At 43.7% G+C, this 18,626-nt stretch overlaps 1 protein-coding gene and 1 long non-coding RNA gene across 7 annotated transcripts in view; one reads left to right on the top strand and one right to left on the bottom strand.

Moving 5' to 3' along the window:
- Positions 1–5,505: 5,505 nt before the first annotated feature.
- Positions 5,506–11,613, bottom strand: LOC121108264. Its single transcript, XR_005842672.1, has 3 exons — positions 11,451–11,613; positions 9,277–9,309; positions 5,506–6,314 (listed from the first exon to the last, which is right to left on the bottom strand). It is a non-coding gene; the product is annotated as an uncharacterized LOC121108264 (long non-coding RNA).
- A 126-nt stretch (positions 11,614–11,739) lies between these two features.
- The window catches only part of ELL2 (elongation factor for RNA polymerase II 2), a 56,422-nt gene continuing 49,535 nt past the window's right edge, over positions 11,740–18,626 (top strand). For 2 of the 6 annotated variants that reach the window (XM_015280540.4, XM_025144981.3), the window contains exon 1: positions 12,189–12,432. In XM_015280540.4, the coding sequence (XP_015136026.2) occupies positions 12,334–12,432 (99 nt within the window). In that variant the 5' untranslated portion in view covers positions 12,189–12,333. Of the gene's footprint in view, positions 12,007–12,188; positions 12,433–12,567; positions 12,632–16,491; positions 16,639–17,733; positions 17,827–18,626 lie in introns of those variants that run through there. The other 4 variants (XM_046905537.1, XM_040655732.2, XM_424711.7 and 1 more) reach the window with 4 other exon arrangements.

Raw genomic sequence — 18,626 nt, forward strand, 5'->3', positions numbered from 1 at the left:
AAAGGCAGCAGAGACTTCTGGTGTGTCAGCCACTCCTCCCAGCTTTGTATCACGAGCAGCCTTGCTGAGAGTGGACTCTATCCCATCATTCAGGTCATTGATGAAGATTTTGAGCAAGACTGGGCCCAGCACCAGCCCCTGGGGAACACCACTAGCTACAGGCCTCCAAGTAGACTCTGTGCTGCTGATTACAACCCTCTCAGCTCTGTCAGTAAGCCAGATCTCAAACTATTAGTTTCATTTGAATTTATATAAAACATTAATAAACGGATGCCTTAACCTTCAGCCTACTAAATGGAATAGAATTAACTGTCTATAATTTGCTATCAAGGCAACCTATAATTTAGAGGCCAAAACTGGACAAATTATTTTGTTTAATATGCAGATGTTTTCACACTCAAATGAAGGCTCAGCCTACAAATAATCACGTTGCAATTTAGTTACAATACAGCTGTTGTAAGCTCATCTGAAGAGTGCTCACAGAACAGAAGACTGTGGAAGCTATCTATAAAGGTAGGACTACTCTTTGGGTTGTTCTCCTTATCTTTGATGGTTTTCACAACTCAACACTATTTAAAACAGTACAAGAGCTTGGAACCTGCTGTCAAGAAGATCTAACATGGATGCTAAACTGTTTTCTGATACTATGGGCAGTCATTTAATCCCCTCACGTACTCATGTCTCACTCATTTGCTTCTGCAGATTTCCAAGGAACAAATGTTTCGACTTCAGCTATGGTTATACTTCAGATCTCAAACGGAGGACTTCACAGTTGAAAGGTTCATAATCATACTTACAGATATTCTTTCACATAGAATCACACGATCTTAGGGATTGGAAGGGACCTCTGGAAAACACTGTGTCCAACCCCCTGCTAAAGCAGGTTCCCTACAATAGGTGACACAGGAAAGTGTCCAGGTGGGTTAATACCTCTAGAGAAGGAAACTCCACAACCTCTCCGAGGCCCTGTTGAAGTGCTCTGTCACCTCAAAGTAAAGAAGTGTTTCCTCACACTCAGACAGAAATTCCTGTGTTCCAGCCTCCTGCATTTTCTGCATTTGCAATTGACTGCCACCTTTTTAATTAAGTCTATATTTATATTTATTATTATCATGAGATCACAATGTACAGAATGCTCCCTACTTCTAACAGACGAAAGACTCCAAAAAGGATTTATTCATTAAAATACTAATAAGTAGTTGGCAATTTCAAGAGTCTGATTGAATTTTTTATAGAAAGACTACTGTCCTCATTAAAAACATTGCCAAGTTTTGCTGAATCACTTCACTCTTCACTTCAGCCCTGTCTTGAAAGAATTTTTCTGCAAATCATCTTACAAAGCCCAAGACAAAAAGAAATGCCCTACGCTTTCAAAATACAATAGCAATCATATGCAACTACCGGAAGCAATGACTTGCGTTGTCCTTCAGTGATGGACTAGCAAGAATCTCACTTTACTATCAGCATAACTGCAACTAAAGTTGGTAATTTCTGGCAGAAATGCAGAGATATTTCCAGAGGTTTGCCTAGAAATCCGGATGTAGACCTGGAGATTGCTTTGTTTTGGACCATGGGCAAACTCTATAGATCTTCATGCAGCTCACTAGTAGTTCAAACTGAGCTAAGCAGGAATGGCAGGTAAAGCACACTTCAGCTGTAAGAGAGAGAGAGGCAGCAGCCACAGCTCCTTAAATCACTGGTGGATTACCAGGACACCCAGGTGCATAGTCAGCACAGACTCATCCCGGCATGGAGCAGAAACCAACCCTGACTCTTTCTTGTGAGCTGCTTTATGATGTCCTCATAAAAGCAAGTCTCCAGAGTGTGCCGTATGTATCTTGTGGCTCCCAACGCTATGCAAAATCCCTATAGAAACCACAAGGATGGCGTTCAAAAATGTAACTCTTTAGCGCCAGTCATCTGCCAGCATGCCTCACACAGCCTTGGAAACTGGTTATATTAGTTCTCTTACAGGTATCTTGTACAGGATATCAGATGAAAAGCTAATCAGTGCCCTCCAGCTTTGTGCCAAATGCACACCTCTGGTTCAAACACCAAAGTTTGGGATTACTCTATTGATCTGCTAATCTGTTGATGCAACAGCTGTTGGTGATGAACTGCACATAATCACTGAGCACTGTTGCTGTCCCTTCAACAACCCTTGCCATAACTGCATCACACAAGCATGCCTATTCATATGGCATGCTTATTTACACTAATTTCTATTTTTAGGCTTATTAAACTCCCACAGATGCTCACATTAGTTCTTTCATATAGAAAGATCTATAGGGCTCCGCAAAAATTCTTATGGTGAGCCGAAAAGAATTAAGCCTGGAAGCTCATATTTGTGTATCAGTAACAACACAAGGAAGAGAAGTGGCATGACTTCATGGAAGAAAGCACAAATCCTCAGCCTCTTACAGAAGTCCAATATGGCCCTCATTTTGGGACTTGTAGTTACTGTTCTTTGTAAACTTCTCTCTTTGCTCAGATTTGTCAGTTTTCTTAATACAGTCTAACTAGGGGCTGTTAGTGGAAGGCATGGATGTATTTTTCTGTCCAGTGTCGTGTTGCATATTCCACCCCTTCTGCTTGTGATTGCATGAGCAATCATTTACCTGCAGAGTTACCCAATTCAGCCTCCTGAGCCAACTGACAACCGGCGTTTTTGCAAAGGTCATTCTTCAGCAGGGGTGGTGATCTGGTCTGGGTGACCATGCAGTCAAAATGACACTGAAGCACAAGCAGCAAGCTATTCCAAGCAGGGGAGCACCAATAGCTCTCTGACTAACCCAGCCATAAAAATGCCTTTTGTGTTTCTCTTAGAAGAATTAGATGTAAGTGGCTAAAGAACAGCTGGTGACTGATAATTTGTATTTCCATTAGATTTTTAAAGTAAAGCATGTCTAAGTATATACATGCGTATTTTCTTGTCGTACACAGCACTAATAACATTGAGGTAGCATATGCTTCATCATCCTGGGGATTAAGAAAAAGGCAAACTGTTATAAGAGAACAGAATGAAGCATGGAGAAAGAGATAAGAGCAGCCAAGCAGGACCAGGTGCCCCAGCTGTCACTGTGCTGATTTGGCAGGTGACAAAAGTAATGCTCTGTGCCATCAGCCAAGGTGGGAAAACTGCACCTCTGCAATGACAACAGAGGTTAGACGGACATTATGTTGTGCTAGGAACATTATCACACTACTCAGCGAGAAAAATACCTATGTGAAAGATAAATAAACTAAATAAAGCTGGAATCCCTGCCTCCTGTGAAGAATAGGCTGGAAGGAGGATTGTCATACACCTGCTGGCACTGAGGGATGGTTGAGTAACCCACAAACAGACTCAAGAGTTTGTCTGTTTTACACAAGAAAGTTTTAAATTGGAAAACGAGGACGTGACTGCCTGGAGGAAGCACTCAGAGCTGCAGCAGAATCCCCACAGGAATTAGGGTTTTCTTTGTCAGGATCCCTCCAGGACAGAGCTAGGTCCCCTATAAGCCAGGTGTCCTTGAAAGGTGAAGACATTAATTTTATCTTGTCAGTGAAGCCTTTGGTCCAGAGAAAGAGCTACAGGGCCCTTCTGGTTAACACCAAGAAGCTAATTAGATTTGCTTCTAACTTAATGAAATCCTGAGCAAAGTCATTAAGGATTTTGATGACAATAAGTGACTTAGAGAGAAGCTAATGAGATGCCACAGGGATCTACTGTACAATTGAGGCTGTGAGATTTATTCCATGGGTGTCCTGGAAATAGAAGCATATGTATATGTATATAAACCGGAGTCTGCAAGGCTGACATTTCTATAGAAGGCCTTTCCAAGCAAGTGCTCCAACATACTTTTGGGGACTATGTCAGCCTAACAGCATAACGAAGAATCTGCCTCGGGATACTAATGCAGGACAAGCAGATAGAATGCCTCAGTGTCATTTGCTTATTAATTTTTCCACACTGTTCATTTTGGCAATGTTCCAGCGAGTTGCTCCTTAGCTCCTTAGGTGCTGCAGCAGTGGTAAACTGCAGGGTGACCTGCAAGAGATGTTATCTGCCCCAGCAGCAACAGACTCTTGCATATCCTCTCCTGCAGAACAAAACTTCAGTCCGCTTGTGGATGTACAGGCCCTTCTTTCAGGAAAAAAGCAGCCCCTGGCCCAGCACACACACACCTCTGTGGCATTCAGCTCATGCACAAATAATGCTGCCAGAAGGGCCTTTCCCAAAGATTGGCTCTCTCTTTGTGATCCTCTCACATTACCTGGAGAACTACTTAGTAATTAATCCTAGGGTGGACTTCACACTTGGTGGCTTTCTAGCAGTGACACTACTCTCAGGATTGATAATTCACACAGAAAAGAAGGCTTTCAGGATTAGGGACAAATTAATTAGTTTACTGCACAACAACACAGTTAATCTCAATCTCTTGTTCTCCAGTTCCCCTTTGTAGTAAGTCAGACATTTTATAATAATCATATTTTCGCATGTACTGCATAACTTCCATAAGAGTAATTCAAGACACTACAAAGGTAGGTAAACAATTATTATGTGCCAAGAAATTATGTTCCCTGTAAGTCACTGCCAAAAGCAGGAACAAAGCTCCACTGTCCTTGCCATTATATACTTGTATGAGCATAGCATGTACCAGCTTCTCATCAGAAGTCAGTTTTCCGTCATTCTAAGCACCATTGAAACAGGTCCCAGGATTGGGATTTGGATTGTGTGTGTCTTCATCATCAAGGTAAATTACTTTTGCAATTGAACACATTCTGATGGTGGATCAGGGCTGGTAGGAGAAAGGATCAGACCGAATCAAGACAACCAACATTTTTATTTTGCCTGGTCCTAGTGATTCCTGGGATGAAATCTGCGTTCTTCTGCAGCCATCAGCAGCTTTTCCAGCAATCTACATGGAATGAGAATTTCACTCCTAACATCACATGGCAAGGTGTTGGTACACAGCAAATTTTCCCTTTCTGACATTTAAAAAAAAAAATACTAATAATGCTGCATTTATTTATGGATTTAGTTATTCATAATACAGCACAGTGTAATCAACTGTCTAATGCAGCAGGTCACATGGAGTACCTGATTTTTCCACCATGAAAACTCATGTCTTCATTTAAAATGCATGACACAAATTTAAAGACTGGAAACTAATGGGGAAGGCAAACATTCCAAGTCGTACTTAACTGTTCTGGATGAATGAATAAGCTTCACAGAGCAAATGTAAACCAAAACCAACTGAACATAAATAAGCTGGCTTCAGCAGTCCCAGCCTATGTCTAAATTTAAACTTCCCTTCAACAAAGTAGGAAAAAAAAAAATCCAAGCTTACAACATAAAGAAGACCAAAAAAAAAAAAAAAAAAAAAAAAAGGAAAACAGGAGAAGTTGCTTTAAACAACAACAAAAAAGTGCACTGATGTATGTAAAGTACAACAGGGTGAGTGGCTGACGATTAAGCAGTGGTATAAACAATAGCAAAGTGGGATGCACAATCCCAATTGTCAGAATTACAGTAACTGTGGCATTTTGACAGAGCTGAAGGCGTCTGAATGGTGACTGTAACTATTTCTGGCTAGCAGGACAAACAAATCTTATTACTACAGCAGTGGCTGCTGTTTTGTAAAGAAACCAAGAGCTGCATGTTCCTATTTCAAAAACTGTATTTCAGCATCTGGGACAATTTTATTTTTAAGAGTGATGCGGAGAAAGACAGAAAAAAACCAACACACAAATGTCTTACTACATACAAAGTTACACATAAATTACAGGCTGCAAGTCTCGGAGAAATTATAGTCAGGAAAAACATGTCTCTAATTGGTTTAATGATTCTACAGCACAACCGAGGCATATAAGACATGTATTATATTGCAAAAAGGCTGTGCTTCTATTTATGGAGTAAAATTACAATAGGGTCTTAACAATTTATTTTAACAAGAAGCAAGTTTAACTGCTGAACTCTTCCACAAGAAAGAACATCAAGGCTGCTCTGTCTAGAATTAAGCAAATGTGGTGCAGAGTAAAAAATCCTTTGGATTCATGTTTGTCTACGTTTTATTCAAGCAATGAAACAAAACGTACTTGTTATGAGGTATGTTTAAAAGTGGTAATAAAAGAAACTCCAGGGAATCTGGAAGATGTTAATGATTCTGCACCCTCAAAATAAAGAGAAAAAAAACATTAAGATCAGGTGGCATTCTTATAAGAAAAGGTTTTACTTCTCGTAGTACTCAGCTATGAGACTACTCACCTCATATCACAGTACTATTTTTCCAGTTTTGGGGAAATCACCCCATTACGTTATCTTCTCATCTCTAAAACCAAAAGCAAGGAGAAAAAGAAAAAGCTGTGTATATTTTCTTCTAATAACATTTGGCTTGTGCTTGGCTATTTACAGAAAGAATCATCACAAAGAGTTCATTCATGAGAGAAACCAAGAATATTACAGATTATTACTCATATTTGCAAAATGAATGGAAACCAGAGTTCAGGTCTGTCCCCTCTGCCGCTTTTCATGAAATAACAAGACTGCTTCTGATTTAATTTTCAGTCTATTTTTAAGTCTGGAAATGCTAGGCAGGACCCGAAGACACTGGGAAGACGATTGGAGGGTGTAAAAAGGCTGCGAGGCAAGCCGACAGTGCAGCTTTGGCTGGTTAGGCAGCAGTGTAGTCACAAGAACACGTCCCTCACTTTTCTTGGGTAAACCAGCATTTATGCCACTCTGGCTGCCAGCCTGGGGCTCCCATTGGCTTGCTTGCTGTCATTCACGTGAATTAAACTCAATTCTTAGGGCAAAGAACAAGTATTTGATAATGTTTCTACTTCTGACATACATACGTGATTTTAGTTTATATTTTGTCCTGCAAACTCCTTCATAAACACTAAACCATCTGCAGAACCAGCCTCTTGAGATCACAGCCAAAACTACACAAGCCTCTTAAAACAGAGCAGCAGCAACAACAGCAAAATCTTACAGATTTCTTTCTATTCAGCTTTTCAAACATTCAGTCAAATCATAATGTCCTCCTGTCTCAACAGTATGCAGAAAGAGATATCTCCCCTGCCTACTATACAGCAGACAATCGGTAACAAAACACACTTTCAGCAACTACACAAATCTGAAGCTACTCCTAACCGAAACTACAAGATTCACACTAAAGAGGTCAAATCATCTTGACATGATTATGTGGGTATATAATTGATTACAGAAGTGTATACTGTCTGATTCATTTTCCAACTTCTTCATCCAAATCTTGGTTACCTTAGCAACTCCACGTTATTCAGCAGAATTTAAAACATATCACAGCTATGGGACTTCCACTAAAACAAGGTGTTGCATGCAGTAGATGTATCCTACCTCTTGTGTAACATTGCTGGTACAGAAGATAGAATTTACCCAGCTAGCTCTTTGCACAGTTCTGGTTGTTGTTGTTTGTTTGTTTGTTTTTGTTTTTCCTTTAAGCAGAATAAATTGTACATGTAGTGGCAGGGGGTATCACAGGAGTCAAGAAAAGTGGCAGCATACATTATGCAGACATATCTCCATTTTACCTTTCTGCAGAATTTCAGGAGGAAGAGACACAGATTAAAGTTACCGCTAAACAGTTTTCAGCTCTTGTATATTTTCAACAGTTTTTGGGAAACAGAAGGACAGACGAGCCTAGTTCAACCTTAGCCCTACACAAACTTATCAGGGAGATATGTGAAGAACTAAGAATGTACAGGAACTGTGTGTATAGAGGCCATATGACACCAGCTGTGGTGCTGACAAGGGATAGGAAGCATGTAATTTGGCAGAGATTGTTTGGCAGACAGCATTTTTATGAGTGGAATGCAAGAACGAGGCAAGTGGTTAAGGAGATTAGAAAGTCAGTGTTACAAATCAATTCAATTAAGATACTGAATTTTAAAGCAACATGTTGAGATTCTTATTTTATAACTACCTTCCTATTGAAGACTACCAAAACCCGAGTAATCGCTTCACATGGACATTGAAAGATTTTGTTGCCACTGTTGCTGCAAGTATATTTTTAAGCTGCACGCTGAGGAAATGGAGGCTTTTCTCGGCAGACCACAGAGTATGGCCACATCACTCACCACTCCTCCAGCAGCATGAGTTACCACTGCAGCCTTCACTGCTTCACCAGCTACAAAGAGCTCAGGGCACGTTCAAGAAGGAACAAATAATACAAGTGGCTGTTTTTCCAGCATTAATTGGTTGTTTCTCCAAACACTGGCTGCTTTAATTTTATAAGCTTGCTCATTAGAGTAAGTGCTAGCCAAAAGAACTTCAGGCATCCTGTTTTACCCAAGTAGGCCGCATGCTTCAGTGGGTTTTGAATTTGATGTCATCACATAGCCATGAATAACAAACTACGAAAAGTACCATAAGAGGAAGGAAAAAACAAGTGCGATGGCAATATAGCTGGTGACACGGGGAGCATAAAGGAGGCAACATCTTCACAACTGGGATGGTGTTTGTCCCTCCTTCCCCTGGAAGCAGCGGTTATGATCACGCCTTGCAGTAAGAGCACGCACCAGCTGTGGCAGTAGCATCTGCCACAACCAGACAGAAGAAAGAAAATCCCCCAAAGCCCAAAGCTGGCTCAGAGAACTGCCGGTGAGCCCTGCTAGAAGTGCACACAGACGTCCTGCCCGTGTGTTACCATTTCCTTGTTTCCTAACAGGAGGCTATGCCATACACGCTTTTGGCAACAGCATCTCTGCACCTCCAGCCAGATCCCTACCGCCTGTCAAGTAAAACAAGTGCAGCAGCAGCACAGAAGCTGAAACGCTGCATGCCCTAGTGCCGCTGCTAATGCAAGCTCTTTAATTGGGCGCGCGTGTGTATAAATGTTCCGCAGCGCTGAAAAATGAAAAGTGCTTTGGCTCATTTCGGTACTGAATGAAACACAGGAAAAGCACTAGAAGGAATGAAAATAGCCTGCTTTTATCTGTCATTTCCCTTGGGTTGTTATATTTTCTATGAGTGTAATTGCGCACCTCTGAATCATATCTGTTTTTTTCCATATCCCCCCACATATTTTGGCATAGATGCTAGCCTGCCACACCTCGATAGGCAATGGATGAATTACTCTGTTGCCCAGCTACCAAGCTTCTTATTTTACAGCTCCTTTCTCCAAGCAGCTCTCCTAGGGCAAAACAGGACACAGAAGAGGGAATAATACAAAAAATAAGCAGCATAATCACCTTCTTTCTTTCATGCATGCTCCATTTCCACTTCAACCAGCAATAAAACATACGAAACCTTACCTGCAGGGATTGGCCTCTAGGTACACAAGGCAACTATCAGCAAAACAAAAACAAAAACAATAGTTATACTTCTGAACATTGTTAGATTTCTTATCTTGACTCATTCAAAATGCAGTTGGAAAACAGTAGTTATCAGAAAATCTAGAAACTGCACAAATCTAAAAGCTCATCTGAACATGGAGTTGGCACTTTAAATGAGAGGAAAAAAAAAATGCTTCCTTCCCTATCTACTTGTGCCAGTGGAAGAAATTATTTCAATTATCATCTGCCACTAACGCAGTTTGGGCCATGTTTCTTAATTCGCTTTTGTAAAGTGAATTAAAAAAAAAAAAAAAAAAAAAGCTGCAACAATTTGCTGCAGAAGGAAACCTGTTATTAGCCTGAAGGTGTCGACTTACAAAGCTGTGCCAGCTTAAGCAGCTCAGCACGCAATCATACATCTAATTACACAGATGCAACTTCATGATGCATTGGCAGGACCGTAGGTTCTTCCATATACAGGTGAGCCCTAAAATCCGAAAACCTGCAGGACAGAGAATGTGAGGCTTAACTGAGGCATGCACAAGGTTTTCTTCTAGGAACTGTTTTCAGGAACAGAGCTGAGCAATCACACTTTGCAAAACAAAGAAGCAAGCTTTGGTTCAGGTATCAGTCTGGTATGTTGTTCATTATTTTCCTAGGTCTCGTATTGTACCCATGCTCACTTTGATCCTGATAATAACAGGAGGTGGGACCAGGTTCTGTGCTAGCTGACTGATCAGAAATGCCCCATTTCGTATCGTGTAACTGTGTGCTAAGGAGGAGAGAACTTGGAAGATGGTGCCTTGACTTACTAAAAGCATGAACTCTATTCAATACACTCAGAAAAAAGCCAAACCCAAACAAACAAACAAAAAAACAACATTTTTTCTTCTACCTTCTCCTCTTTATAAAGACTTTGCATTACCCCACGATGCCTGTATTTTGGCCTACTGAGATGTATCTCAGTGCATATTGTCAAGACCTCTGTGCTGAGCTGTTCTGAAGATGCCTCTGATGTCTGCTCTCTGTATCCTACTGGTCCTTGTGGTATTATTATTTATATGATAATGCAGTCATGCTAAGGAAGATTTACATACCAGAGAACCAGTCTTGCAAAGAATCACACAGAGGCAACCTTGATTTCAACAGGGCACTGCAGAGACACACCTAAACCTATACAAATTATAGGACTTAGTAAGCCATCCCTAAGTGAGAAATGACAGTATGGATGGAGCTACAAATTACATGGTCAAGTGACGGTGTTACCATTAGCTTTCTTATTATTCCACATTTCCTTTGCTTATTTTGGCCAGGAAATAATCTTCAGAAAAGGCTGAAGAGGTGCGTGTATTAAGAAGTAGCCTGAAGAAAATGGGATGTGTGAGGTGTGTATGGTGTATGTGGATACGTGAAGGTATTTTAGTATAGTGTGGAAGGAACAGGAGCTTCATCACAACCTACAGCTCCTCACAGGGCAGCGCTGAGCTCTGCTCTGTGTGACAGCGACAGGGCCCGAGGGAAGGGCATGGAGCTGTGTCAGGGGAGGGGCAGCTGGGGGTCAGGGAAAGGGGCTGCACCAGGGGGTGGTGGTCATGGAATGGGCTGCACAGGGCAGTGGGCACGGCCCCAGTGCTGGAGTTCAGGGAGTGTTAAGGCATTATTCTCAGACACAGGGTTTGTTTTTGCATGATGCTGTGTGGAGCTGATTTGGACTCTGCGATCCTTGCGGGCCCATTCCAATTCAGGGTATTCTGTAATTCTGACAACGAGCAGGGAATGAAAGAACAGAACCACTGGAGATGAGGACAGAATTGGAGAGCCATCATGTGTGTTAGCCAGGAGACCAGGCCAGGACAGAAATGGACATGGTCTTGCAGATAAAGATGAATTTGTGAATTTGTGTCATGAAAATGCATGCCCTCAAAGATGACAGACAACATATTTGGTTTTAAACCCGACCCCACAGAGGCAGGACAAGCTTGGCTTTTTAGTGCCTGCTGATTGAGACGAGCAGGAATAAGACTGGAAACAGGGTCAAAGAAAGTAAAGCTGTTTTCAGCTGCCCGTAAGACGTCTTTTCGTGCACTTAAGTGACTCGGATGGCAATCTGCAGTCAGTTGTCAGAGCATAATTTTGGTCAGTGCCAAACCAACCTCTGGCTTCTCCTCTGCAGAGCACATCCAAGCTCCTTCGCGTTCCGTTGGTTTGCCTCTTTTTAGGAAATGGTGGAGCCGGAGAAGGCGCAATGGGATTCCACCCAGCACTCGGAGCGCCGCGAGGGAGCAGCGCTGAGCCCGGCGTTAACCCTTCCAGCGCTGCCTCGCAACGCGCGCGCACGTGGAGCGCCGCCCGTGACGTTACAACGCGCCGCGCCCGGGCGCCGCACCTCGGCCAATGGGCGCTGCCGGAGGGCGGGGCGTGGCGCGGGGCGGGCGGCGTCACGTCCGCGCCGCGATGGCTGTAGCGACGGCGGCGGCGGCCGGAGGCGGCGGCGGGAGGTGGCGGCGGCGGCGGAGGAGACGGCAGTAGCGGGGCGGCGGCGGGGCAGGCCGCGGAGGAGAAAGAAGAGGGGCGCGTAAGATGGCGTCGCTGCGGGAGGGGGGCCGCTACGCCGTGTCCTGCGGGAAAGCGGCAGACAACGTCTCGGTGCTGCACGTCAAGCTGACCGAGACCGCCGTGCGGGCGCTGGAGAGCTACCAGAGCCGCAAGGTGAGGGCTGCTGGGTCCCGCGGCGGGGCGCGGGGCCAGGCAGAGCGCTGCGCGGCGATCCCGGCTCCGCTCGGCTCTCTCCGCCGCTCTCCCCCCGCACCTCCGGCACGCCGTGACTCACAGCGAGCGCTGCGGGTGCCGGCTGCCCGCACGGCCCGCCCCGCTGGGTGCCCGCGCCGCGCGCGCCGGGCTGCGGCTCCCGACGCTGGGTGGTGGCTGCCGGCAGCGCTGCGGCGTTCGACCGTTGAAACCGACGTGCGGTGATGGTTCGGGGATGAGCTCGGTGCGCCTGGGAAGGGCTGCTTTCCCGCAGCCGGTGCGATGTAGATGGAGGGTGCTTTGACGGGAGCCAGGCTGCAGGCAGTGAGGAGTTCAACTTCGTGCGCACTGCCATCAGGAATGGGGTCCCCAGGGGCTGTGCGCCTGGTAGGAGCCGTGCGTGCGATGCTGCGGTTGGGAGTTGGGCAGCTCTGCATGTGAGGAACTTAGGGCAGGTTGGATGCGCGCTGGTGGTAGTGAACCTGCGTTCTGACCTGGAGAACGGTGTGATTCTTTCTGATCTGTGAAACAACTTCAATGAATTACCTGCCTGGGCTTTGTTTTCTAAAGCAGAGTCCATTTCCAGGTCAGAAAACGAATGCCTAATCATCATGGTGTTGTCAAGCGAATACAGAACTAGGCGTGATGATGAAGATCACGAAAATAAATGAAATTATTTTTCCTATTTCACTCTTTCATCATCTCCATAACTTCAGTAAATGGGCCTCTAGCTCGTTCTGCAGACCTGCTTTCCCTCAGTTGATCCTGCAGGAGTCAGTGTGTGCCACTGGAACAGTGGCCAGTGGCAGAGTAATGTGGAGAGCGTAAAACTTCAGCCCTTAGTACTGCAGCCTCCAGAACTTCTAGGTTTAGAAATAGTCATCTTTTAAGCTGGTGAACTAAATCATAGTCTTCTGACTTCCACGGTGTCAAAAATCTCCTGTGACACTATGCAGGAAGCAGCCCTCAGGCTTTATTTGGGAAACTCTGAAGGGGTCGTTGTTTTTCTGTTAGGAATCCCTGCATTAGGTGAGAGGAATGGGGAAGAGAGAAAAGAGAGAAGACATTGTCAGCTTCTACTGTCTGTGTTTTAAATAAAACCAGTTGCAAACGGCTGGTCTATGTCCCTGCAGTGCCTAAGGAGGGCAGAGCACGCAGTTCGGTTCTTCTCACCGGCTTTGTGCTCCCTTGCATCGCTGACCCATTTCAGCTCTTACTAAAGAAATCATAACAAAGGCTTGCAGTCAGTGTTGCTGAGAAAGAGAGGATGTTATTAAGTGAATACAGGAAAGATGACCCACAGTTCTGCTGTTGCCTTTGCTCTGTGCAGAAAGATCTTATCTGTGCAACACAAGTGATTCTTCAAACAGTATGTAGAAGTGTGGAATCATGATAACCCTCAAATGACCTACTTAGCCATCACTTGTAGAACCTGGGCAGCCTGAAAGCAGGCTCTGTGCACTAGGTTGCTTAACGTTCAGATTTCAGCAGTATGTGTAAAGTTTGAAGTACCTGTGCTATGTTATTATTTTTCCTAAAAATATTCTTAGCTTGCTTTACAGTGTACTCTTAAATCCTTAAATCCAACTTCCCCTTCACCTGCAGAAGCACAGAACTGAAACAGTGCCTTCAGCAGTCCAGTCTGTGCAGGTTGTTGAAAGTGAGGGCAGGTTTCCTGCTTGCCTCTGGAGGAGACTGGATCCACATGCTGGAGGATGTTCTTGTTTAGCTTTCTTATAATACTGAGCAGCATGGTTTGCAGTATTTGAGCATTGTCTATGGCAGTGTGGACTTAAAGCATGACTACTTATTTGTTAACCAATTTCTGTTCTGCAGGCAGTTTCACTTTGGTACTGGTAGTTGCTGCACATTGCCTTCGGAGCCACAGCTATGCCATGCAACTGCTGCCCTAGCTGAGCAGTCGGGTATGCTGAGTGCAGTGTGTACATCTCTGAGGATGCACAGGAGCAGTGTAGCAGGGCCCTGTGACCCAAAGGGTCATGACTGTGCTACTAGAACCCCTTGGTAAGCATGATGGCTTGGCTACACAGAGCAGCTCTAATGGCCATGGTGCATTGCCAGGTACAAGTGCAGCCTCTGTGTTTTGGAGGCAGCTACCTGATTAGATTAGCTAGCAGATGCATATTCTGTGCAGAAAGTGCTGTAAAGAGAACAGGTATAGCAGAAGCAGACATATTGCTGTGAAGCTTCTCGCTGCTTGGTGACAGTGTATAATTTCACTCTTGCAGGTGGTGGCATGTCCTAATCTGCTGACTGCTTCTAAAGCAGATTAGGGAACGCTGTATTGAGCAGTTTCTGCAGAGTGGTGTGTACAGTTGTGTCTGCAGCTGATAAAACTTTTTTGCAGAAGGAACATCTGTCTACAGTCATGTCCCAGCTGTGGTTCTCCAGATGAAAGCAACTGGAGACCTCTAATTTGTTCTGTATGCTATTAAAACAAGTTTTTTTTCTTTTTTTTCTTTCTTTTCCTTTTTTTTCCCCCCCTTTTGCTTCTAAAATCTCAGCTTCTGAAGCCCAAGGATAATTCTAACTTTTACAAATCTGTCTTGTATTTAAGTTTTTATTCATCGTTTGCATGCTCCAGCTGCAGCAATTCTGGAGTTTGTAAGCATACGAAGTGTATGTTTGTTTGATGTTTCCTCACTTCAAGCAATAGAAGGCACAGAAGGCTGCTGTATTTTGTTTGCCAGGACTGAAATTCTCCATAACTCACATGCGTCTCAGACACCTAGGGTTTGGGCTGGGGGTTAGGAAATGATTTTCTGTTTGAAAGCCTTTCAGAGATTGCCACTGACATACTACTTGGAATGAGAATGCACTTCATGCTTTTAGAAGAGCCAACCTCTCACGTTTTTATTTTTGCTTTCCCGTCAGTCAGCTTGAAGGTGGATATAGCATTAGTCTTGTCACAGCTGTAGTGTTCATATGCCATGAGCTGTGCTGGGATTTAGATGCAAGTGTGCAAAGTAGGGGGGCATGAGATGCTAGAGCCCAGCAGCCTGCACTGGTAGGTGGCTGCCTGTTAGAAATGGGAGTGCGCAGAAGAATCCAGTTGCTGCAGGGTATTTCCAGACCCTGTAGTTTATCTGGGAATGCTCCATCCGCTCTGTTCTGCTCCTAGCAAATAAATATCTTGTACTGGAACACTTGATACCACTGTAAAAACTTCGGGGTAGTTCTGTGCAAAAGAAGGTAAGTGCCTTGGTGAGGTCTCTACGTTTTTGCCCCTCTGAGTTGCCGATCTAAACATACTGAGTTCTGTATTTGTTTTGGTTTGATTTCTTGAGATCTAAGATTTCTTATCTCTTATGACAGTGTAATCGATAATGCAAAGTTAATTGGTTTAAGCTATGCAGGTATTCATTATAAATGCATTTGCATCTTCACAGGCTTTTTTAACTGCAGTTTCTTGCGGCAGCAAGGACTGCGTGATACCACTCCGGAATGTTTTTCCTTTGTCACAAAGTTACAAGTGTGATTTAGAACAAATCTGTTAGTGGGGGAAAAAAATCTTATTCCGTACAGTTCCTATGAAGTAGATGAGTAGAAGAGAGACACTGCATGACAGGTGTGAGTTAAGAACACTGTGATAGCAAGTGCTTGCACTTCTAGGAGAGACAACAGGCTCCATGTGGTGGAGAGGAAACGGAGATGACCGAGTCTGTTTAAGCAGTGCGTACACCCCTGCTCCTCTTGCAAACCGTTGGATATGTGTTGCCATGCTGCTTTACTGCCTTGTTGGAAGCATACAGCTGTGTTTTGGTGCATGTTTAAGCCAGGCTTGCTGCTAAAGAAAACCAGAAGCCCTTCTTGCCATTCTCATCCTTTGGCTACCCTTCCTGCTCAGGTTTCAGGTTGTTGGTATGAGGGCTTGTGTCATCAGCGAGAAACTGAACTAGGGAGAAGGGTGATTGCTCTGCTGAGTATGAGCACTACTATGGCCAAACCAGCAAATCCACTCTTGGATGTAAAAAATGGATTTTTTTTTTTCTTTCAGTGTTATTGCTCCATTATCTTCCCACAGATTTCTTACCTTGTCTAATGCACAGGATGGACTGTGCCCTGGATAAATCAGAGATCTGGTATGAAGGTGACTAGGATGTGTATCCTGTTTCAGATGTCAGAAGGTTGTGGTTGATGAGACATGGGACTGCAGGAAAAGCTGAGGGCAGTTAAATGCTGTCTTAACAAATGAGATAACTCCATGGCAAGGGTGGGAATAGATCTAAGGCTAGTACCTTACTGGCACCTTGTGCAGATAATCGCATAACTGAACTGAATATCTGGAGTGAAACTGAGGTAGCTTGAGCTGATCGGAGGTTTTATGGCACCTGAAAGGGGAAGAAAATCCAAGTCCATTTCTTTTCACTGCAGAAAAATACCTATGTAACACCTGTTTTTTTTTTTTTTTTTTTTTTTTTCCAGGGTGCCTTGCTTGGGGTTAGTGAGGTTGAGGAAGAAATCCACAAGTGCTGGGAGGAACTGAGTCCTGGGAGTGGGAAGAGAAAGGAGCTAGGCATTCCTCTTTCAGGAACAATTAGCTCTGAAACAATCGATGGCCATGTAGCAAAAGTACAACTTCATTTTCCAGTACTACTAAGTGGATGTTTGCCAACTTCCCTAAGAGTGATGGTTTGACTTTCTGAGCCACTCTGTCTGTTGCTTTCCCTGCCCCAATGCTGATTTTGCACAGACACTGGGGGCATCGCACCAGGAGTGTGAAGCCAAGATGGCTCATTCATTACCTCTGTGCGGCTGCAGACTCCTCCTGCTTGCCTTGCCTCAGTTCCGCTGCTGATGCCAGTGCTAGCAGCTCTGCTTGCAGCAGGCAGTGCAGTATATATACCGGCAACAGGTTCTGCTTAGGCTGATGCTTGCTGTGAGCTAGTCTTCCTCCCTGTGAAAGAAGCAGGAGGTATAGGTATCAGTTAAATCAGAACCGGGACTTTTCATGTTTGATGCCCAGAGCTACCAAATAGTGCTGATTATAATCTTTGCATATTACGGTTTGTAAAAGGAGAGTAATAAGCTCTTATGGCAAATACAAATACCACTGCATTTATCTTCACGAAGCACTCTTGTTATGAATATGGGCACAGCGTCTCTGGATTTTCCGTAGTAAACAAGTCCTTACTGTATATTAGTAAGTCATATGTTAAGTTTAACAAACTTAACTTGGGTTTTCCGGCTTACTGATTACTGTCCAGATGATGTGATGAGCTTGTATATTTAAAATTAAAAAATAAAAATAACAAAAAGCCCAGAAGCCAATCATGTAATTTCAAGTGCAGTTGCCAAAGTTAAGGTTGTATCTCCATGTACAAGTACTAAAATGGCTTTGCCAACTCACGGCATGATTTTCTTAATATATTAAGCATTTGGAGATCAGAGTTAGCTCTCTGAACTTCATTAAGACAAAGCCTGTCTGGCTACTATGATTTCTCAATCCTTACAGTAATTGGGAAGCACGATGTGACAGATCTGATGCTTGGAATGTGTATGTAAGGAATAATCCTCATTGTTTGTGATACAAACGTCTGTAATAATGTAATCAACTTTATCAGCGCATATAGTCTTTCTGTCCAAACACTTTTTCTTCTTTAATTCCTTAGCATAAGTTGTGCTGAGGCACGGCCATGCTGCAAATTAACAAGTAACTTCTTATAGGCTCAACAGGCAGTTTTCAGCCCCAAGGCAGTGAAAAGAAGCTTCTGAAGGGCCAAGGAAGGGAGGGAGGCATTTCTTAAGCTGACGTTGCTGGTAAGCATCAGCATCTTGCAACTGCATTGTATGCTAGCCTTCTGCTTGGAAGCTCTTAAAATCACTAAAACACATTAAAAAAAAAATATACATCACAATCTCTAATGTGCCGATGTTAAGGTATCTTCTGTTCACTCTGAGTCAGTGTGGCTGGAAAACAGTAGATAATTGACCTCATATGCAAGGGTGGTGCCTTATAAGTATCAGAGTTATTTACCAAGCACCGTGTGTATGCGCAGATCTTGAGTCTTGCAAGCAGACTTAGTCCCTGCCCAAAGACTTAAGCAAAACTGTAAACCTGGAGAAAACAAGCCAGGTAGCCCTTGAGTTTTTTTCACCCAAAGTTTAGAGATTTAAGTTTTGAATGTAGCTGTATGTAAGCTCCACATAATTTTTTCCTAGCCAGTCCTGTGTTGGAGAATTTATACTTTCTTAAATAGAATTTTCAGATGCAAATAAAGAGTAATTGCTTAAAGTGAAATGTGCCTGCAGCTGTCTGTAGCTTGGTTTTTGGCTGAGTTGGCATTTGATTATTACTACTCTTACTTCAATGAAACGATGTGCACTTTGCTTCAGCTGTTGCAAGTGCTGGCAGTTTCTCCACGATGTCTTAGTCTGATTACTATGGTGGGATTCTAGGCTTGCCCCCAGGCTGCAGAACTGCAAGGTCTCCAGAAATGCTGACTTCAGGGGCAGAGAGCAGGAGAGCCCAGAGGACTGCTTAGCTGAGCCTAAGTTGTTACCATTGGATTGGCACCAAAGGAGGGATTTGAAGACACAAGTTGGACTTTGTGGTCACT

The sequence above is a fragment of the Gallus gallus genome, chromosome Z (genome assembly GCF_016699485.2).
Source record: "Gallus gallus isolate bGalGal1 chromosome Z, bGalGal1.mat.broiler.GRCg7b, whole genome shotgun sequence".
Lineage (NCBI taxonomy): Eukaryota > Metazoa > Chordata > Aves > Galliformes > Phasianidae > Gallus > Gallus gallus.